The 22867-nt window shown below is 42.2% G+C and overlaps 1 protein-coding gene across 1 annotated transcript in view; it reads right to left on the bottom strand.

Annotated features, from left to right (window-relative positions):
- The window catches only part of HSPA4 (heat shock protein family A (Hsp70) member 4), a 31504-nt gene extending 8998 nt beyond the window's left edge, over positions 1 to 22506 (bottom strand). Inside the window, exons 1-13 of the mRNA XM_019535016.1 lie at positions 22241 to 22506; positions 15464 to 15521; positions 13265 to 13405; positions 11873 to 11995; positions 11318 to 11417; positions 10725 to 10858; positions 8098 to 8342; positions 6921 to 6997; positions 6442 to 6593; positions 5167 to 5273; positions 4652 to 4785; positions 3705 to 3886; positions 2040 to 2129 (exon numbers count right to left, since the gene is read on the bottom strand). Coding sequence (XP_019390561.1) covers positions 2040 to 2129; positions 3705 to 3886; positions 4652 to 4785; positions 5167 to 5273; positions 6442 to 6593; positions 6921 to 6997; positions 8098 to 8342; positions 10725 to 10858; positions 11318 to 11417; positions 11873 to 11995; positions 13265 to 13405; positions 15464 to 15521; positions 22241 to 22347 — 1650 coding nt within the window. The 5' untranslated portion in view covers positions 22348 to 22506. The remainder of the gene's footprint in view (positions 1 to 2039; positions 2130 to 3704; positions 3887 to 4651; positions 4786 to 5166; positions 5274 to 6441; positions 6594 to 6920; positions 6998 to 8097; positions 8343 to 10724; positions 10859 to 11317; positions 11418 to 11872; positions 11996 to 13264; positions 13406 to 15463; positions 15522 to 22240) is intronic.
- Positions 22507 to 22867: the final 361 nt, after the last annotated feature.

Genomic DNA, 22867 nt, shown 5'->3' on the forward strand with positions numbered 1-22867 from the left:
CAGTTTGGCAAAAAGTGAAATTCTAGGGCAAGTTGTCTTAAACATGAAGGCTAAGTAGGCTCAAAATAGAATATAACCAAAATGCTGCTTTTATTTGAGTTCAGTTTTCTAACTACCAACCCCCACAATTTTTGGTTTGCTCTTTTTAACCAAAACCGTGTACTAGCCATGAGGTTAGAGCCTGGTTTGGCAGCTATGCAACCTGTAGAACAGAAGCAGGTAATTATTTCAGCTGGAGGGCTGCTTAAGCCATGGAGGACCCCACTCCTTGACATGCAGCCCACCCCCAGTTGCCATCTTGGGACCAGAAGGCCTACCCCCTAGCCTTTGCCAGTAGAAGGCCCCAGAAATACTCCTTTTGGGAAGGGGGTTTGCCTTCTTGGAACCAGAAAAAACAAACATACTAACACATTAAAAATCAAACATCCACAATAACATTTTAATTTTATTAAAAAAAAGTTTGTCCTGATCTGTTTGCACTGTGTATGGTGATGGCATAATAGCTCAAAATGCAGTCTTACTCTTGCATACTGCAGGGTGTGCAGAAGGGGAGGTGGCTGGGGGTGTGGATGCGGGTGTGTGTAATAGTGAGCAGGGCTCCCCACAGATGTGTGCAGGTGCAAGTTTGGGAGATGTGGGGAGGGTGTGGTTATGGGGTGTGCATGGGAGCCCCCCCAGTCAGCACTTGCCCTTGCCCTGCAATAGCCCAGAGCCCATGCACCTTGCAGCGCCTCCCCACCACTACCAACAGCATGCAACCCCAGCTTGCCCCACACCTGTTCGGCACTGCTTGGCCGTGATGTGTACTGCCATCCCCTGGGCACACAGCAGGGCTGGGGCCGCCCTTCCAGTTGCTGCCGCCTCTCCGTGTCCCACAGTACCAGTGGGTACCCACACACACAGCCCTGACCCGGTGCACCCCATGCCTGCTGTGGACTCACCCATCCAGACTGAGCAGCAACAGCAACAGCAGCACTGGGTAGAAACTGGGAAAAGCGGCCTCCCCCCCCACCATTGTCAGGTAGTTCTTGGTGCAGCCCCTTGAATCCATGCTGCACCAAGCTGCCCTGCATCACCACCACCTCTGGGCTGCCCTGCACTGTCACCACTGCCACACTGGGCAGCCCAGAGGCAGCAGTGACAGTGGTGGAGCAGCAAGGTAGCTCAGTGGGGTGCATGCTCTGGGGGCTGCACCAAGAACTACCCAGTGGTGGTGAGGGGGAGGAGCCACTTTTCCCTTGTGCTGAGCAACAGCTACTGCCTGGCAGCCACTGCTGCTGCTCAGCCCAGGAGAGTCTGGAGCAGGCACAGGACGCTCCAGTCAGGGCTGCGCGCACAGGTTTCCACCGATACCACAAGGCTGGGACTAGTGGCAGCAGCAGCTGGAAGGAGCCACCGCTGCCTGGGCTGTGTGGACAGGCACCCCAGCTGCAGAGCCACTGCAGTTCCTTTATGTGCCCCAAGGGTGGCAGGACATGCCACAGCTGGGTGGTATCTGTTCCTGACAGCAATCAGTCCCTCAAAACTGTGAGTGTGCATGCATTAAGCTGGTGAACTAGTTCTCGCCAGCATAGCAGCACCCTGCTTTTATTCTTGCTCCACAGTGCAACAACTGTAGCATTACTCTTCAAGTAATTAGTTGAGGGAGTCAATTGACTTAACAGTTCTTTGCTCTTTACCCCACAGGGGTTATCAATAGTCTCTTCATTTTAAATGATCTACTAAGCAAGCTAAGCTTTCTTAGGGCAATATTACTGTCTACTAGCTACTCCTGGTCTCTCCTATTTTATGCCCCTGGACACAGTTTAGCTCTTTTCAAAATCACAGATCTATCACTGGGGACCAGTCTTCAGTAGCTGTTAGAGTTTCAGCTTTTGTTAAGCAGGAGGAGGAGGGCAAGTCAACTGAAAGTTAGGCTCTGCTCCTGCTCTATGCAGTCATAACTGGGGAAAAAAATTATTTATTCTGACTTCCCAAAAAACAAGGTGTGTATTATATTCTACAATATGCTGTATGTGAAAAAAAACCACAGTAAATACCTCCATTTCTTCAGATTCTGTCTTATTTTCAGTTTGTGCTTGTTGTTGTTCTTCAGTCTTTTGTTGTTCTTCCTGATCAATTTGCATTTTCTGAAATCAGAAGTATTTTAGTAAAATGCCAACTGTGACTAATTTCCTTATGTATCTGGAAACCTACCTGAACGGCCTCTGGAAGAACACATGGATTTGTGGGGAATCATTTACCACTATATTTGACAAAGAGAAAGAACATGCCTCCAAGGGCAAGATGGTCCTGTCTCTATATCTTGCTTTTATATATGGAATATTTAATACAGGACTCCATAAGCCTCCAAAGGCTAGTGGTTTGGCATCCCATTCAGTTTCTCAAAGTCAGAGGAAACTTCTCTATCAGGCCTATCAGTAAGACCCCTATCAATATGCATAGCACAACATTTTGGTATCAAAAGTAGTCTGAACTCTGGCAACAGGTACCATAGAATTAGCTGCTGAAGTGGAATATACCATGGCTACAGAAGTACTATGTATTGCGGCTCTGAGTACTAACGTACTACAGCTGGGCTCAGTACCAGTACAGTGCATTCTCTGGAGAGTTTTCCCATCTTGGAGTACCACACCCACAAGTGTCAAAGCTCAACTCGTTACCCTTAGTAACACACTGTAGACTGGGATACAAGTAACAGAAGCACCAAGCAGCACTTAAGGGGGTCTTTTCTTAACTGTTTAAGACTACTAATTTTAATAAGCTCACCAAATTAATTTTGCAAGTAGTTTTGAAATTTAGTTTAGGAGATACTCTTGAAAGGGCATTGGCCCATTTCACCGTTTTGTCCCTCATCTTTCCTCTGCCACACCTTCCAGGAGGGTGGGACAGGGACTGCATTAATATTGATGCAAAACTGGGGACTAACATACACCAGCCTATGTTCTTCCCCAGCATGCTTAGGTACTCGGTCCAAGCACAAGCATCTCTAAGGTTCACTAATCTTTACATAGTGTTGGCATTTATCAAGACACTGTTTGAGCACTCAGCTGCTCCACAGCACAGCTGCTTCACTGTTCTTAGCCTACAGTGAGAGCTAGGCCAGGACATTTTATCCTGTGAAGCAGCAACACAGTTAAGGTCAGCCCCATTTAGCTTTCACTTGAACACAAAACATCTACTACTGCAAATTCTCACCCCCTATAATTACAAGCATACAAACAGTTACCGCTGTAAGGGGTTGTTCCAGAGAGGCTGTCTATGGCACAAGATCAGAATATAGTCCGCTTTAAAATATGTTATTGTGTGTATATGCACGCAAAATAAATAGAACTTACTAGCTTCCCTATATTTAGCAATATTCTTCAATCCTAACCTGTATTACCGTAAAAGTATGAGCTTCTCCTAAACAGACTTAAGTAATATCATTTTTAAGTGATATATATATATATTTTTTTTTTTAAGAACAATACATTCACTTGTAATGTAACCTAGCTTCAGAAGCCACAGATTAACAAAATCCAAAAAACTATCACATTTTAGTTAATAGATCTACAAAATATTCCAATATCTGCAAAAGGATACAGATCTTCACATTAAAATCGCAAAAATTAAAATGCACTAGCCCTGGCTTCTATTAAAATATGGACCGAGTTGAGTTAACAGGTTTCTAGGAGACCTTCATAGCCATAAAAATGCGTTACCTCTTCCTCTTTAGCATGCTGGTCTGTTTCCATGGGCTCTTCATTCTCATCAGATTTGTGAACTTCCACTAAAGATGCACTGGAAACACTGAAGATACCATGGATGTTTACTCTGACTTTGACTTTCACTTTTGAACTGGATCCATCTGTCTGTGGTGTGACCTTCTGGACCAAGAAGTGAGCTAAAATCCCAGGAAAAAAAACCAAACAGGATAATTTAATATGAAAGTGAACACTACCAAATCTGAACTCAGTTTCATAAGCGGCACCAGAAAATATTATTGGGGGGAAGGGGTGCAGAGCGTGCCTGCCTGACCCCACCCCTCCTTCCCACAGGGCTGTTCAAGTCAGCACATGCTGGTACTGTGCACGTGACTGTGGAGTGTGGTGGGGACACTGTGCAGCTGCTGTTGCCAGCCCAGTTTGTGGGGGAGATAAGCCCCGTTAACCCTGGCTTTTGGCCGCCTATATCCTAACTACTGATGATTTTGCTTGCTTTGACTCATCACAAAAGGATATTTACTGAAGGAGTTAGCCTTATATCCTGGATACACTTTAAAACCTCAGAAGTTTGGCACCAAGATGGCTGTGGGTTAGTTTAATAAACCACATTCAGCCTTGCCCAGCTATTAGACTTTACATATTTTTTGATGCCCACATTTCTCCTCCATTAACTGGTGAAAAATTTAAAGGTTTTCTCCTCCAGTCACATCAGTTTAAAAAGTCATAACCCTGTTCATACAAAACACTTAAAGCCAAGACATCAGGTCTTAACGAATTGGTTGTCAATACTAAAGCTGTTGCAGTGGGATGGGAAAAGCCCAATCTAAAGGATCAGAAGGAAGGCTCAAAAGTACTTTAGAAAATATATAAACTTAAAGAATAAGTGAAGGAGTTCTTAAAGAATAAGTGAAGGAGTTCTTATTTCTCCTTTCTTTCTTAAATACCTATAGCAGGGTCTGGGTAAGGGAGTTCCTTGGGAGAACTGTAGTAAGCTTCCAGAGTGAAAGGCTCCTTTCTGTAGAATGTGAGGACCTTGGAGAATGGAGCTGGATGATTCTTGGGAAAGACCTCACAATCACTAGGAAAAATAAATAAAAATCATCACTAATACACAGATATTACAAAGTAAGGGAAATACAGCAATTCAGAAGTGCTGAAGTTAGAGTGATAAAAAAAGTTTCCTAGAAAAAACAAACAAAAAACACACACCTTTACCTTGACCACATTACAAAAGAGCTCTAATTAGCAATGATACAAATGAAGACTGCACACCCACAGAAAGCCAAAGCATTGAGCATGATAAATTAGAGAACTACTTCTCATTGTTTTCATGAGTCAAAGTTTCGGTATTTGAACTTTTGAGATGGCACTTTTAGAATAAGCAGATTTAGAATAACCTGCTTTAAAGTTTAGCAGCTTTCATAGGCATGCAAATACTTTTGGTAACACTAAATCTTACCTTATCCCTTCCTCTGCTGGTGAATTCCATCGTAAGGAAATAGGATACGGTACTAAGTCTGTGATAGAAAACTCTCTCACTTTGAAAGCCGGAGACAAAATAGCACACTATAAAAACAGCAAAAAAGTCAAATTGTAAAATATGAAGTTATCTATAACAAGTTATGTTGCTTCTTTAGGTATGGTAAATGACTAAGCTACTTAACGTTTAAGTTGACTCCAAGTTAAGGCACTTAAAGTCAGTGAGTTTATTTATATTTTGACTGTCATGCATCACCACAACAGGTAAGCATATTTGTATGAAACCAGACTTTGTGTATAACTCAATTTCAAGCCCATTTGTTAATTTTTCTGATTATAGTCATTATTTATCCACTATATTTTTAGTGTCATGATAGGGGTAAAAAAGACGATTAGTGAGGACAAACCACCAGAGTTACTGAGTACCATAAACAAACAGTGCTTTGAGAACAGGTACACTATACAAGTGGCAAAAAGATTAAATACAGAGTCAGTAGTTTAAATTACTAAAGGAAAGCAAAATGGCTGAGACTATTTTTAAAGATATGTTAGCACTCAAAGTTAGAAATCATCAAGAATTTGCTTCTAGCTAGGGATGAGCAGTGACTTCAGATCTGTAATTCTAGCAATATTAACATTGCTTGCTGGCTGAACGTGCACATACTTTTCGTTTACCATAACTTAAAGTCAGGCTGTTATCTCAATTCTAACCTAAACAAAAGTTTTACTCACACACTGGTGCAACTAAAAGACATTTTTTTCCCCTATAAAATCTTAACTTATCTTTTACAGACCTGCTTGTTAACTTTCTGTTAAACAAAACAGCACAAACAATTGCTAGGAGGTACCACTGATTATTTTATTTTTTATGTCATTTTTTCCCCCCAAAAGTGCCCAGGGTAGCTTACAACCAAGACAAATGAAAGAAATTGAGTGTCACATTTATAATAAAAACTGGTTTCATAAATTGCTGGACTAGAATCCCTCTCCAACTCTAGGCAACCATGGTCATCTTTTGGTTGCACTGTTTCCCTTATGCCAGACTGATAGTTCAACCTACAGAAGCTGTTTAAGGAACAAACCATTCTCTACTACATTGCTGCTTCTGTTGGTATACTTAGTTGCTAGAAGTAAGTTGAACTTTGGGAGGACCAGTCTCCTACTGCTTGATACTGATCTCTCATGCCTTTAGGCTCAACTATTCTATACTTAAAATTATCATAGGCCTTTATAGCACATGGGCATTGTTTCTTACCTGCAGTGCACAGCCTCGAGCAACAGCCTCATCTGCATTCAATGTTGTACTGATTTCTTTACCAAAAAATTTACTGATCTTCTCCTTTACAGCAGGGATTCTTGTAGCGCCACCAATTATTTCTACTGCATATATATCCTCTTTCTTTAACTCTAGAAAAATTACATATATTGGTGTAGGCTTTTCCATCACAACAAAGCTCTTAAATGGGCAGAAATAAGTTTAAACAAGATACTACTAAATAAATTATGCTTTCTAGAGATTTTACTGGAAATTTTGTTACATGCACACAGTTATCCATCCTATTTACCCTAGTATTTTGTCAGATTTTTATGCAACTTCAAATTGCAACTAAATGAAGTCTGCCAAATTAAGACACTTATATTTGGCATACATCTAAAGAGAACGATACCCACGGATATTTTCTCCTTTGTGCGCACCATTAGACACTGTAGCCAACAGAATATTTGTATACTTACTGGCTTGTTCCAGAACACTGCGAAGAGGTGGTTCTACTCTAGCCAGAAGACCGTCACACATCTCTAAAAATTCACTCCTGTTGGAAGAGATCATAACTGATATTTTCGTTTCCAACAAATGACGAAGCACATTTTATATTTGCAGAAAGATGCAAATTTAACATTTTGTAACAACATATATTTCAAAGTGTTCCTCTGCTACAGAGCTAGCAGAGGAGGTGTACGCAACATTAATTTTTACATTGATAGATAAAAGCTGAACATTCTGCAAAATGTAATTTGGAACACCTTCCAAATTACAGCAACAGAGAACCAGGCATTTTAGTTTACACTTTTAAGAGACGGCCCATTCTCAAGAGATACTTAGGCTTCCTTAACTCCTCCTAAAAATCAGACATCTTTTATGTTAGGATGTTGCCCAGAACCTCTGGTCAGTATTGCAGTCCCAGTGTACTAAGGGCACTACTGGCACACAATCCCTGCCTTATATTACATTACAACTGTTTGTTTCTAACAAGTATTTTGTGTTTGCTGCAGTGAACATGCATACGATTTGAAATACTGAACTGAAATTGAAACACTAATCCGAAAAGCCTCTCTTTTATTGCACCTACTGTTGAACAGAAGTTAGAACTGAAGTCTGAACAGCATGCTTTTAAGTTGAAGTGATCACGTGACCTTAACAGTAGTTACAAAATCTATGAAAGTCAGTTTACACTATTCCCTCTTCCACCCTACAAAATGCCACTATTGCCATTTGCAAACTAGCACCTGCTATTTCTTGACAGCCTCGCCATCTTTATTTTTATTGGCAACTAAAAAGGTAATAGGTTTAGTACTACCAAATTTCAGCGTTCTACAAATTGCCATCTTAGTAATTCAAGTCTTCTAGCACTTGCTCATCTCAAAAGTAAATCTTGCTTTGAGGTATACCATGCAGGACTACAGGATAACTCGCTATTTAAACTGTGACCTTTCAAAACTGGCAATCCCCCACACCCCCATGAAAAAAAAAAATTGGGACATTAGTAAACTTTGGCTCCCAGTTGCTGATAAGTACTCTGGTGCCAACAGCTTACATACGTAACCTAAAAATAGCAAAGGACACATATTTGTATTATTGCCTTTTGCACTTTTTTTTGGAACTCAGACTTTCTAGAGAGGAAACTGAAAATACCTGTTCATCGTTCCAGAAACATCTATGTCATTCATGAAGCATTCAATGTTCATTGGGAGGTCAGAAGCATTAGCACTCATCAGCTTCTTCAATTTCTCACATTCCTGATGCAACCGCAACAATGGACGAATCTTTGTCTTGATGTCAAGTTTGTATTTCTTCCCAAACTCTTCACAAAAATAGCCAACCAACATCTCATCAAATTTCCTTCCACCAAGTGTAGCGTCAAATGCCGTGGCAAGAACCTAGAAGCAGCAGCCAACAATTTCAACAAAGATTGAACATAACTAACTTAAAAAAAAAACTACTTCAAAGCCTATGGATAACTACATTTCAAACAATATCGTTGCCTGAACACGCAGATTAGTTTGACATCAAGATTCTGTCTAGAGGTATCACACCTGGCTGCTCCAACACAGTTCTTTCTTTGTAGTAATGGTAGGAACAAAACCAGAATCCAACAGTGCCCAGTTTTATTCTGCACTTGCCACCACTGGTGGGGAAAATGCCTCGTGTTGGAGCAGCACGGTTACAGCTTTCTGCTACTAGAAGAAAAAAGAACCAAGTATTAGCCTTTTATTCCTGCCCCTCAAAATCCCAATTCTTTAACTGGTCTGCCTCCCATTTGCAAATTCATTCCATGTTGTTCTGGTATACTTCACAAGAAGAAACAAAGCTATTTTTTCCATATGTGTCACTAAGAATACAACAGCATTACCTAGCTGGTGTACTCATAGGGATGAATCTGGTCTTTCACCCTAGCCAGTACTGTAAAAATGGGTAACGCTTTAGTTACCATGTAACGCAGCTGGTCAGATTCTTAAGCAAGTCGTATCGTATCTGTTTACATCAGTTACCTGCTACTGAACACCCCAGAATGGAGTAGCCTGTTATAGCAAAAGAATTGTGTAATGGTTTAACAGTTACATTAGTTTTCTGTAGCCACAGAGCAAATCCACTCACTTCCAACCATATGTACAGACAGACTCCTGTGCAAGAGCATGGAAATAAAAAGTTTCAGTATCCACAAATATCAAAAGGCAACTCAATCTCATCATGTGTTCGTACGGTGAAACAAGCAGCTAGAGCAACAGGGACATGTTCCCTCAAAGATCATTGCCTTTCCGTTGCAGAATAACTTAGTGTCAGCTTCAAGTCTAATACTAGACTTGGGGTGACTGCTATTCCAAACAGCACAGAAACATCATTTGGAAAAAAACTTAGCAACACAAAGAATATTGGTGGAGACAGTTACAATAACTCATACTCTGACTTAGTTACTAGGAAGGTTTTCAACCTCTCCCCATAACCTTTACTACAGGTGAGTCATAACTCCATTTAATATTTGGTATGTCATGAGGGTGCAATACCAAGCTAAAAATAAATTCATTTGTCCTCTTCATGCTTTCCTCTAGCAGAAGAGTGCTCATTTCATTCATTTACAGCCTCATATCTACAAAATCCTTTATTTCCAATGTGTCTGAATTAAAGATAATTTCACAGAAAAAACTACTTTATCACCTGCATATGCACATACACCTCACCCCAGTCTAAAGAGGCCTCCTCCCTCAGTTTCTACTAGATTAATTCCAGTTTTAAGAGTTCCTTCATGGTCATAGCTTATTGACTTAATATTCACTCTGCTCTGACCCAGACTCACAGGAAGAGTGAATTTTGGTGCTGCATCATTTTACATTCAAATCTAAGATATTTGAATGTAATGAGACTTCCGAGTCTCAGTGCCTTCCAAGTCTATTCTGTAGTCAGTGTAGAAAATAAATGTATGGGCCCTATCCAGCTCTTCAGGTTTGTACTTATTAGCAGCTTCCCTTAAATGCGTACTATTCCTGGTGTTTCACACTGTTAATATAACCAAGTATTTTCATAAAATGAATCTGATCCTGAAGCACGTTGCAGCCTTCTAATTACATACATAACTCACTGAAATTCCAGAGTACATTCCAAAGTCTTTAGCTTAGTTTTCAGTTCTCAAGGCATTAATCTAACTGAGCTCCCATGACAATACACTCTTGTTTATTCAGCTAAAAGGAACAATATGGATTGCAAAAGTGTGCCTGCTACAGGAAAGTTACAGCATTTAACCGTTCTATCTTATGGCAAAAAGGCCTTTTAGTATCTTACTAGAGGAAACAAACACACGGACAACTGTGCTTCAACAAGCAAGTAAGTGTAACTCAAGCAGCTTCCTTTGCTTGCTTAACTCTCATTCACACTTAATACAGTGCTCACAGGAAATTAAAAAACTGAAGTCCTTATGAGAATCAGATTAGGCAAACTTACTAGTAACTATCCAGTAATTCCTACTCCGATACTTGTGACCAAATTTGAGCATTTTTCAGAAATACAGCACATGTTAAGATTAAGATAGCCCAATACTGTAAAAAAGTTCATTATTTTTACACCCTTCAAAAGAAGTTTAAGGAATCAAGATTCAACAATTATGTGAAATCAACGCAATAGATTTCTTTCTAGTTGGAAAGACAGAACTTTAAAGTCTAAACTGTGCTATCTGTACACACTTGGGGTTAAGACAAGTCTCAGTTATTGTTTCCCATAAATATAACATGGAATTTTTTACTATTAAATGGATTCATAAGATTGTTTACTTTAAGTTTTCCTTTGTTGAACGCGCATACTGAAACTTGATATGCAGAATGTCCCATATCCACAAATACAACATTTCTTGGCTTCTCTTCTAAGGCAGGCAGGTCTTGCTTATAGATTCCATATGCGAGGGCAACTAGACAGAGAGAGACAAATCAACACACTATACACCACAGTAACTCAACTCAACACAATTTGGGTGTAGTTTTCTTAAGCCTGCATTTATTGAAGCAATGGCTATATTAAAACCCTGATAATTCTCAAGGTTTGAATAAGATTATATCTAGATCCTTTCCTAATCACCTAGAAGGGTAATAGTATGAAAGGGCACTTATAAAAATATAGCGTTATTCTTCCAAAGTAGTCATATAAAATAAGATGTTCTTACAATTATGTATTAAAATACAATTAATAGCTTCTATGGTCCTTTATCTCCAGATGATTTTGAGGTAACCCAGGAACTTCTGTGAGCCACCAGTATCAGTTTTAGAGTTCATTTGAGTTAACCGTCACTATTCCCTGCCCATAAGGACAATGTCAGGGGATGAAGTTTCAGAGCCTTATTAACTGTAATAGTTAAAGGGAACAAAATTACCTGCAGTAGTTTCATTTATTAATTTCAGGCAATTAAGGCCAGCAATCTGTGTAGCATCCATCACCGATCTCCTCTCTGCATCCGTATAGAAACATGGAACCTGCAAGAATTGTACATGGCTGAGAAATCCAATTTAGAAGAGAAATCCTACACTGAACAACCAGAAAAAAAAAAATGTTTAAAATATCTGGTACTAAGGCCAAAGGATGTTTTTACTTTGAGTAGTTCTTTCATGTCTGAAACTTGTTTTGAAGTGTTCCAAGTGAGGAAAAGCAAGCATTTTGTGGAACAAAGAAGTGCTTGGCTTGTTTACTTAAAAAGACCCTCTCTTGTCTTTCATTCACTGATTTTAGTCAACACAGAGTGCAAACACTTACAGCAGCAGTCTGTGATATATTCTAATGTTAGCAGAATGAGCTAGAGAGAAAGATGCAAGTCAGAGTCAGTTCAACAGAGAAAGCAAGAACACTGAGTATTCTAGTCTTGTCACCAGACTTCAGTCGAACTACAGAGCCAAGTTTAGTATAAAAACTAAGTTTACCATCAACTACTTACAGAAACAACACAGTCAAGTACAGGCTTCTTAAGTGCATTCTCTGCAGTTTCTTTTAGTTTAGTGAGAAGCATTCCCATTATCTGCTCAACAGTGAAATTCCTTTCTTCTTCCATGTACATAACCTTTATGGAAAAAGACATGTTTAAGGAATAAGCTACATGAACAATGCTCAAATGGAACAACCTGGCATGAACCTGCCAAAGAAATATAAGCGGTGTTTAATGAGGGTGACCAAAAAAGTCCTGGTAGTTGAGAATTAATGGGCATTCCAGAAATGCAGGGCCACGGGGCAGTCTGGGCAAGAGTTGGAACGGCGTGGAGCATCTTGCAGGTGTGCAGGCAACTACCGCAGTGTCCCAAGTTACCCAGATGATATAGAAACCCTGGATATAGTCAGTCTATCTTTAACCAAAACAAGCCTAACAACAAAAGCATATTTCTTCAATTTTACTGCCCACCAACACTGAACTGTCCTGCTTTCGCCATGCAACTATCGAAGGACAAATTAAGGACAGTTTTAAATTTCATACAAGCTGATATTCGAGAACTTGAGAGATTCCAGTAGTCAATTTGAAAAAGGATAATTATACAAATGAGGGATCTCAGGTACAGTTTTTCAGGGTCCAAAATGCTGGAGAAAATACACAGTGCTGTTCAAAGGAATAGGCTTAAAAGCCCCACCGTATATTCTAAATTAAAATAATTCAAATCACTATTGAATAGATTTTGTAAAAACACATAAAAGTCTGAAATACTCCACTTATCTCCTCTTTCTGGGCTGCAACTGAAAACCTCAGTAGTAAGTCCTGTATTCTGTACTCCCTTCTCCCAAAAACTCACCATGGAGTGCAAAAAAAGGTGCCACTGCAACAGAGTAGTTTTCTTAAAGGCAGAATTTAAAAAATGCCACTAACAGAGTTTAAATCAAGGATAAGTAGACCGCAAGTGAAAGTAATCCAGGTTTTAATTCCTGTATGGACACGTTTGTCCAATGGTTTGTTAGTCAGAAACATCTGCTCCAAGTGAGAAATCAAGAGTTCAGGTTCTAGGCAAAGAAGAAAATTTGCATAGATCTTTACATTATTTACAGTCCTAGTCAATTTGTCTGTTGACAGTCAGTTTGTCTATTGTTCTCAAGTTATGAAAGAAATATTCAGGTTCACTTCAGAAGGCAGTTTTAAGTTAAGGAATAGGCTTAAAGTAATTGTTGCTTTGAATTTTAGTTCTTCAGAGAGATCTCAAACTAAATTGACCCTCAATTCACCAGTAAAGATTTTCCCCATTCACAAAGGTAGAAGAGGTACCAATACAAAGGTTACAAAAATAGATAAATGGTAAAATCACCACCACTGCCTTTCCCCATGAATCTTTTCTAAGTGTATCCGACTCACCTTGATGCCAGCTGAGCCTGTTGGCAGCTGAACAAGTTCATAGGCAAGGTTGGCTTTTTCAGTTTGAACAAAGGGATCTGAGAATGCACGGCCATGAAATCTTTTAAAGCCTTGTACTGTGTTCTTTGCATTTGAAATAACCTAAATAGGAAGAAAGATCATTAATACAAAGTGGCAGGGGACCTTTTAAATTTCAAACAAAAAGTAAGAAAACTACATGTTTGTTAGTCTTCCCTGCCAGATTTTGTAATTTGTATTTTCAGTCACGACAAGGCAGCAGCTAAGACAGCCAAAATGTAAACAGACTCTGATCTCCCAAATTATTCTTGCAGGAATTTTGGGTCTTTTTCAAATTCTAGCATGGACTCTGCATGTCTGGTCAGCTTTCCTTTTCTACTGAAAGAATCGTGAAGAACGGGAGAGGACTACATTTAAAAATACTGAGGGGAAAAAAAAAACCGGTAGGGGACTGCAAGTTAGGCAGCTATTGTACCAGGTAGATGGTATACTTCAACTCCAACCTGATTTTAATGACTGCCTTTAAAAAGCAACTTGGTTTTAATTTCTAGGAATCCAGTGATCCGAGGTCAAATTTCATATTAACCGTTTCCTGTACCAGTGATGCACCTACAAAACAGTAAAATCTTAGAGAAACAGGTCAAGCACATGCAGAAGGAGAAATTCCAGCAAGATGTTTACATTCAACTCAAGACCAAGAGAAATACAGGTTTCCCCTGCTGGTTCTCTATGTGCAAATTCACTCTTATGCAATGACCCTTTTTAGACCAAAAATTTGTCACATGCAGTATATAAATTTACTCTTAGGCAATCAGTGCGGTGGAAGCCCACAGTCAGCTTCTTTGTGCAGTACGGAGTGATACGTAAAGTCTCCTGTGTGGATCTGTGCTCCTCGCTCTTTGTCTGCAATATGCGTTTCTGTAGTTGTTACCCCTGTCATGATAGCGTCCTGTATTTGTGTGTACTGTACAATCTGCTGTTGGCGAGTACCAAAATTGTTTTGTAAAAGTGGTAGAAACGGGTCTGGGGGTCAGTACAGTGGAGGTCTTGGAACATATTCCTATTTGTTACACTGTAAAGTGGATTCCCTGTATGTGAATTTGAGTTATGTGCTGTTTTCCAGGAATGCATGTACAGCATAAAGCAAGGTAAACCTATAATAATAATAATATCAAACAAATAAAGGGTTACAAGTACACCATGTTTGTGTCTCAACATCTTCAGGATTCTAGACATTAAGGCTCCATCCAGACAGGCACAGACGTGCAGTATGCGGCACCACAGACCTGTCTGCAGCACCAGACACTGCACTTGCGGGCATTCCCCACACTGCTACCTTGCAGAGTAGGTGGGTTTTTTTATGCAGGGAGATCCCAGGGTCAAAAAAACCCATGCCAAAAGAAAAGCGGGACAGCATACGTGGCAGCAGCATATATCACCCAAAACCAGACCCTAGCCAGCTGAAGCCACCCACCAGCTGATGGCCAGGCTTCATGCCACAGCTGCAGCCCCAGGAGGGCCCCAAGACCCTGGGTAAGGCTGCTGAGGCCAGACTGCCACACATGCAGCACAAACGAAAACTTGCCTTACCCCTAACCTGAACTCTCAATTCAACTCTCGGCGAACTCAGTTCAGGTCTAACTGTTCCAATGAAATGATAATATATATGCAAACAATGTTAAAAAGAAAGCCACTTAGTTTGAAGAATCAGGCACTCAAGCAAGTTACGCAAACCAATTTTTATATGTGCCCTACAAGATTAACTGTGCACTCAAACCTGTGCACCTGATCCATGAAACCTGGGATCGGATGGAAAGAACAGCCTGAAATCATGTTAATAAAACTTACAAGGTACCCAGTCCACTAGTAACTGTGAATCTAGTATTTCACTTTGACCAACAGGATTTTCATCATCAAGCACTTAAGGGGGAAGTTATACCTTTTACTATGAAAGTAATAAACTCTTAATCCCCTACCCAAAATAATGACAGATTATATTAGCATTAAAGACTGAATAGCTAAATAAAAATTTAACATACAACGACTAGGATTTCAGTTAAAAATAAGTAAGTGTTTGTATGCATCTTCATATATGAGAAGATACTAACCACTAATACAAAAGTAATGTGTTTTCAGTAGCTTTGCTTTGGTTAAGGTAATTCTTGAACATAAAATCCTTACTTGGCTTTTAGCTGCAGCTCCAATTGAACGATTCTTGGGTCCAAAGGATATACAGGATCTACAATAAGAAGGGTTTCCATTGAAATAAGATTGCTTTTGACACAAGCAGCTCCCTTCCCCATCACTTTTAAAGATCAGAACCATCCAAAACAGTCATATTAGCCCTGTAGAACTGAACATGCCACCGAGGCTCTAGAGTAGTATTTTAAAAACTACAGTACTCAATGGAGTTTTGTTACAAGACAGCGATACCCATCTAGAGCCACCACAGGATTCCCTAAAATGTTAATATGCTGGATTGGTGGCAAGGGGAAGAGACCCAGAATAGTGGTGCACCAATATACTGGTTGGCTTTGGGATAGGCACCAATAAAAGAAGAAACTACATTATTGGCTATTGGCTTTTTTGGTTGTTGTAGCCGATAATTTTGGCCATGTTCCTGGAGCAACCTGGCAAGCCTAGTCTAGTCCCTGTGCCCCACTGCCAGCCCGAGCCCACAGCAGACTACAGGTCCCTGCAAGCAGCACGAGAGGGAGGAGGCGCCAGGGAGCAGTCACAGGGCACTACACTGAGCAACAAAGGGACTGTTACCAGCTCCTGCTGCTGTTGCCACTGCCATGGCAACATTGTATATGCAGCAGGGGCCCAAGTGCTGGGGCTGCTACACAGATGTCAGGCTGCATGCAGGTGGAGTAAGGCACTATGCGAGGGACACTGCGCTCCACCAGGCATCAGGTGCCCTTGCTGAGGCAGTGGCATGCTTTGGGGCTTCAAACTCCTGGTGCTGCTGTCCACATGAGGGTCTGTCCCACCCACCTGGGACAGCAGCACGAGCCATGTGGGAAGCAGGGCTGTGGGTAGGAGCCATGGGTGAGGGGCAGCGTGTGGGAATAAGGTAGTCACTGCCTTCCTCACTGAGGGCCAAAGCAGGGTTATGTCAGTAGTTTTAAATGCCTTGCACTATTACTAAATATTGGTTATTGAATTGACATCGGCTCATATGGTTGGTTAATCATCAGCTATAAGCATCAGCCAAAAAAAGGTCTTTATTGGTACACCCATAACCCAAAAGACTTACTTTTCTTAAACACCATGTATTAAAAGGATTAACTGCTCATTGTAATATTTGCAATTTAAGATCTAAACATCAACCTCCTTACTTAATAGGAGCCCATAATCTAGAAATTTCTATTTGCATATTTGTCAACAAGAGCAAGTTATACAACTTTACTAAAAGGTTACCAGGAAAGTGACGAGGCAAAGGAAGTTATCACACTCAAGAGAATTAATTGTTAGCCATTAATATAGATGATCCTGTAACACCTCAGGTGTCCTCAACTGATTAACAGAAAGAAAAAAAAAAACTTCCAGTCCCCACCACTCCCATGAAAACTTGTCTACAATTCTAAGAATCTACAGTCGGCCACCTTCATTCGCACACCTTGCCCCTCACTAGAATTGTAAAACGTTAAATTTGAGCGTGGAAAGGGTACAGGCAGGGAGAGGAATAAAGCATAAAGAAAAGGCCCACAACAAATGAAGACATTAAAAGTTTGAATTATGGAAAGCCAAATAGCAACCCTTAACGTAAAAACATTCCAATGGCCACTAGTTCTACAGGAGACAGAAGGCCCCACTGCTTAAATAAGCAGAGTTCTTACAGATCATTAATCCTCCTTATTTTTTGCATGGTAAACTGTAGAAACCTCACAAAATTAAATGCACATAAAAATAAAATTAAACATTATTCCATATTGTTCCTTCAAGCCAACTTCTCTATATTGTTACTTGCTTGTGTGAAATAAGGCCTCTGCCTCTCCAAGTAGTTTTGGATTTTTATATTATTGATAAGCATCTTTAAATAGCATAATAGTTACTTATCCAGAAGTAATAGGCAAAGGGGGTTTTTTTGTTTGTTTGTTTTTTGGGTTTTTTTAAATAAAAGTGTCTGTCCTACAGAAAATGAAAGTCAGGCTTCCAAAATACCCTATTATGATGAACTAACTTGCCACACAGGAACAATACATAATAGCAGAAAGGAAATCTGCAGTGGCATGTGTTGATCTTACTTACAGACAGAGGAAGTTAGTCATGTTAGTCTGAAGTCATGCAGAACACAGGGTAGATGTGTACCTTATAGGCTAACTAAATCAAAGCAGCGGCTTTCTTAAGCAGATGCTGCATCGTTGTTTTATAGCTATTTTGATGCATTACCTAGTTAACGGGTAAGTGCTGATCATACACTTATACTTCAATGTAACAAAACTAGGAAGGGATCAGTTTATAAATATATCTTTAATCAAACAACTATGTAAGGGCTTGATCAATAAAAAGCATCCATGTTCTGCACCACTGAAACGTTGAAGTCAATAACCCTTATGACAGAAGTGACAGAAAAATAATTAAAGTCTGCTGAATACTTGCCAAGAGAACAAATCTCAAATCTACTTTACCTACAGAAAAAAGTACATCAGCACCAAAAGCATAAGCCTCTTCACCACAGTAGAGGCTGATTAGCCCCCTCCTATGCCCAGAGTGCCACTCCAATTGGCTTCCTCTGTTTGACCTGCCATTCTGCTTTCTGCTCCCTGCCCCGTCTCCTCAATCTGCAGCTTGCCACACACACAGAGGCCGCCTAGCCAATAGTTTGGCAACTCCTGCCCATTTTGATATACTTATCTACAAACTGAGCTTCTGAGACATTTTTCTAACCATGCCTTGGTTAACAACGTAGTATGTTTGCTTGCAGATTTCAAAACCCCTGTAAAATGCTAAGAAACAAAAGGGTCTCTTTATTATTATTTCTATTTGAATGAATGGTTAGTTTTTTCAGGTGCTCTGGGCACATGGAGCTGTTTCTTAACAGAAAACAAATTTGGTGAAAACTAAAATTTAACAAACAGTGATCCATTTTAATAGAAGAAAATATAATCACAGCTTAAACCCATTAGAAATGTAGTCAAAAGCTTGAAAACAGGATTCCCGCAAAATTAGCTCTGAACTACCATAATACAATTGAACAAAGTAATAACCAAATCCTTTTGGTATATCACAGAAGTTTCCACATTTTGAATTATACTCATCCTCCCTTGCCACATGACAAAAGGGAAGAATCCACTTCAGAGGAATCATCCTATTTACATACAGAAATTGCAACACTCTTACAAACTTAGTTTCTTAATCCACTTAGTTCATTTCATCTTCCTTGTACATTTATCAAAGAAATACAAAAATCAAGCTAAATTTATACCCATCACTCCAGCTACTTTAAGACTGCCCAAATTCAAAGCTGAGAATACTTATGTAGGACCAGCTCCTGTTTTGGAGTAATATGTACAGATCTCAAAATTTAATGCAAACTTAGTAGGAACTAAGAAGTGTAGATCAGAGGGCAGATATTTGACCACACATCACCTGCTTCCTTTAAACCACATTCATGTGCATTTAGTCAAAAGGATTTATGCTGCTGAAATTATAGATATATAGATCGATCTCCATCTCCATACAGTAGCGATTTTCCCATCAAGAATGACTGGGAGGGCAGGCAGGGATGGAACACTGCCACCCACCACCCTGCACCTCTGCCACCTCCCAGGAACAAGGGGGGAAGCTTGCACACTCTGCATCCAGCCACAGCACCTGCCACTCCCCCCACCTGGGGACACTAACAGCACAGGGCAATCCACCCCCAACAGCAGCACTCCATCCCCACCCATCATTCTCAGTGGATTGCCCATCAAGAATTGCAGGGGGGGGCGGGGGGTGAAGAAGCATAGCCAACCACCACCCTGTGCCACCGCCGCTGCCTCCCAGGGGCAGAGGAGAGGGGGGAAAGCTTGCACAGGGTGGCTGCCACCCACCCCGTGCTGCTGTTGCTCTGCATCCATGTGTGCGCCACCCCCCCACCCCACGTCTGGCCCCGCACCACACCCCCTCCCTGGAAAGCAGTGGTAGTGCAGGGTGGTGGGCGATGCTGCTCCTTCCCCACCTGCCCTGCCCATCATTCTTGATGAAGCACTGGCTGGAGCCACACCCCACTTCACCAAAAGCATTAGTGACATGCACACAGACAGATGGACTAAGTCCTTTTTTATATATATAAAATCTCAATATAGCCACTGCAAAGCATGTAATATTATACCCACCAGTGGCACCAGGTTGTATTAAACATCAGGAGAATCTCAGTATACACAGAGTCCAAAGGGCCCTAAAATTAATGCGATTTTCTACACCTTGGTATTATTTTGGAGTATGCAACTTGACACCTTACCACAGCCCGATTGTCGTGAAATGCTAGTTACCTACACTGAGGAGATAGGGGGGAGACAAAGAGTCACTTTTTTAGTTAATAAATGTCAATACTTAAGTTTCTAAAGTTTGTTTGCAGACTTTGGTTTAAGAGTACTTAACATTACACATTCTATATTGTAATTAGCACCACTATACTGCTAAATCACTACAAGCATCTCGAGTTTTATGGAAAAATGGAGTACTGGAGAACAAAATTTAAGATTCCAATAACCTTAACACAAATCCAGAATGGGTTTATATTTAAGCATCTCCTAACAGTTGTGATAATTGAAGATGCACTGCAGTCCACATATGGAAATGGAAAACTGCTTATTTCCATCTCTTAGAACTGAAATAGAAGGTTTTCTGAAGCTTGGAAACTATTCCTGCAGTTAACCAGTATTTTTTATCTCCAACCTGTTTAATGCATGAAAGACCTTGTTGTGAGCCTTAAGCCTGAATTAAATTGAATTCAGTGAGCCGTGTTAACAAGTACCCAAGTCTATTTTTAAATTACTTCTTAAAAGTTTTTAAAAACTTGGTTATCCCCTGATTCTATTTAACACTAGCTTTAATATTCTTTAAAACACAATAGTTCTCTGCACTTAATGAGAAAACCTCTTCTCTATTCCTTCCTTAAGCAGCGGCAGAAATATAACATCACTCCCTCAAGAAAGGTGATGGATGCCATATTCTAGTTCTCTTTACTATCTGAAAGAAAAGATTACATAAAAATGGACAAATGAAATTGCCAGGTACTTTTCCTTTGGATGGGTTCTATGCAAAGCAAATTGGTACAAGCCTGTATTCAAATGAATAACCATTTAACCCTAAAACATTAGTGCTCAACCCATCTGGTCCACAGGCTGGATCCAGAGTATGGAGCCAAGTCACCTGGCCCAGAGGGATAGATTTTCTTGGCCGATACTGATAGCTGGTGATTAACCAACCTTATCAGTGACAGTATCAGTTGTTGCAGTTCCTAGAGCCACAGCCACTCCTTCTACCACCAAATTTCTAGCCACACAGGCCAAGTGATATGGTTCCACCCTTTGGATCCAGCTCATGGACCAACCCTGCACCACTTGTCCAACTCAAGGGGCTTCCCCTAAGTCCAGAAGTTTGGCAGTAGGAGAAGAGGTAGTAGCATTAGACACTGCAGTTCCAGAAGCCACAGCAGCTAACACAGCCATCACTTATCAGGCTGCAAGTTTCCAGGCCCTTTGTGAGGCCTGTATCCTAGATAATACTGCTCTTGACCAGATCTAGCCCACAGGTTACATCTTACATTGCATTGCTGCGGTATTCTAAGACAGCGGTTCCCAACCTTTTTATACTGCAGACCAGCAAACTGATTTACACATTTAAATTTAATTTAGATAGTTAAATTTGATTTTTAGGGGGTGAGGGTTGGGGCACTGCAGCCACAGGTACTGGGGGACTCTGCAGGCAAGAGAGCTGCCCAGGCAGTAATCCAGTGGACCCAGGGAGAAGGGGCTCTGCTGCCTTCCTAAGAGCAAGCAGCAGAGCCACCTCCCCGCCCCGGGCATTTCCCTGCCCCTCCATCCTAGCCACAGGTGGAGCTGGGGGTACTGCCTGAACCAGCATGGGCCCTGGTACCTGGTATGTGGGCAGCACCTTGCTGGGTGTGGCCATGGCAGCGGGAGCGGAACAAGGAGCATGTAGCCAGCTGCCTCCCTCTCTCCCAGGAAAGTCCTGCCACCCAGCTTTAATCCCGCACACAACTGCTGGGGGCGGAAGCCTCCACCCAGCAGCCAGGCCATGGCCCAGTGGTTGGCAACCTTTGTGCCAAGAGGCTGCAGTGCTGCTTTTATATTAAAAAAGGCAGCTTCTTGCTTGAGACCATCCAAGGAGATTTGTTATAATAGATCAGCATTTCTCAGCCTGTGGGTTGGCAACCCCAAAGGGGGTAAAACAAGCACATGGGAAAGGGTCACAAAACAACTTTAAAACTGGATTATCCTTTAAAGGAGAAAAATGTGGCTTTTCCCTCGCAGGCTGGCAGACTTTGGCAGGGTGGGGGGAGCTCTGCCCCTCACACTGAAGTCTGGTGGCAGGAACCGAGGGAGTGGGTCAAGACTGGCTGCAGGGTTACAGACAGTCCTTCTCATCCACTCTTGGCCCCAAGGCCAGGCTGCTGGACCCTCAGTTTTCCACCTCAGCTGCCCGTCAATGGGGACGGAAGCAGCCCGCTGGGCCCTGCGGGCGCACCGGGACCCCGCTAGGGGCGCGCCACCCACCCCAGCCGCTTCCGGGCCTGGAGAGCAGAGATCTAGTCCCCACGTGATTGCTCGGGGCACTCCCCAGTCTGCTCCACGCTGCTACCCGGTGCCGGGAACCGGTCCCTAGGGGCGGGGGGCCTGAACTAGGGCCACCTGTCACTCGCTCCCGGGCTCCTCGCACGCGCTCCCCACACCCACCCCGGGCCAGGTCGAGGCCCGGTCCCCCCCCTCGCCCTCCACTCACGGCGTGCAGCGGTCGCTGTACTCGTTGGCGATGGTCTCGATACCCCCGGCGCGGGCTACGGCGACGTAGCAGCCCTGGAAGCCCAGATCGATGCCCACCACCGACATGCTGCGGGCGGGGCGGGCGCGCTGAGGCGAGGCGGAACGGGGTGGAGTGGAGCGGAACGAAGCGGGGCGCAGGCAGCGCCTCCCTAAGCGGACGCAGCCGACTCGGCCGGTTTAAATGAGCAGCGGCGGCTCCAGCGGCTCCTCGCGGGAGGGAGGGGGAGTTCTCGAAAGATCCCGTCCCGTCGGGTCGGGGCGGCAGGCCAAGGAATGAGCTCTCGCGAGATTTCTCACAGGCGCTGACTCATTGGCTCGCGCTCTTTTAGCCCCGCCCCCCCCAGCTGCAGTAGTGGAATGCTGGGGAGACGAGAAACTGCCCCCTGGGATCGCCTTGCGCGGCGCCGAGCCAAGCTGCTGCTGCGCATGCTCAAGCCTCAACTGATTGGACGGAGCTCAAGAGGCTCCGCCCTCTGCTGACGCCACTCTACCGCCCCCCAGCAGTGTCGCCCCAGGTGTACCGTAATTATCCTAGTTGTAGAGTCGCTTCACCGCTTTTAGGCTGTAGCCTCAATAATAGTCAAAG

This window comes from Crocodylus porosus, unplaced genomic scaffold (genome assembly GCF_001723895.1).
Source record: "Crocodylus porosus isolate Cpor-Errol unplaced genomic scaffold, CroPor_comp1, whole genome shotgun sequence".
Classification (NCBI taxonomy): domain Eukaryota; kingdom Metazoa; phylum Chordata; order Crocodylia; family Crocodylidae; genus Crocodylus; species Crocodylus porosus.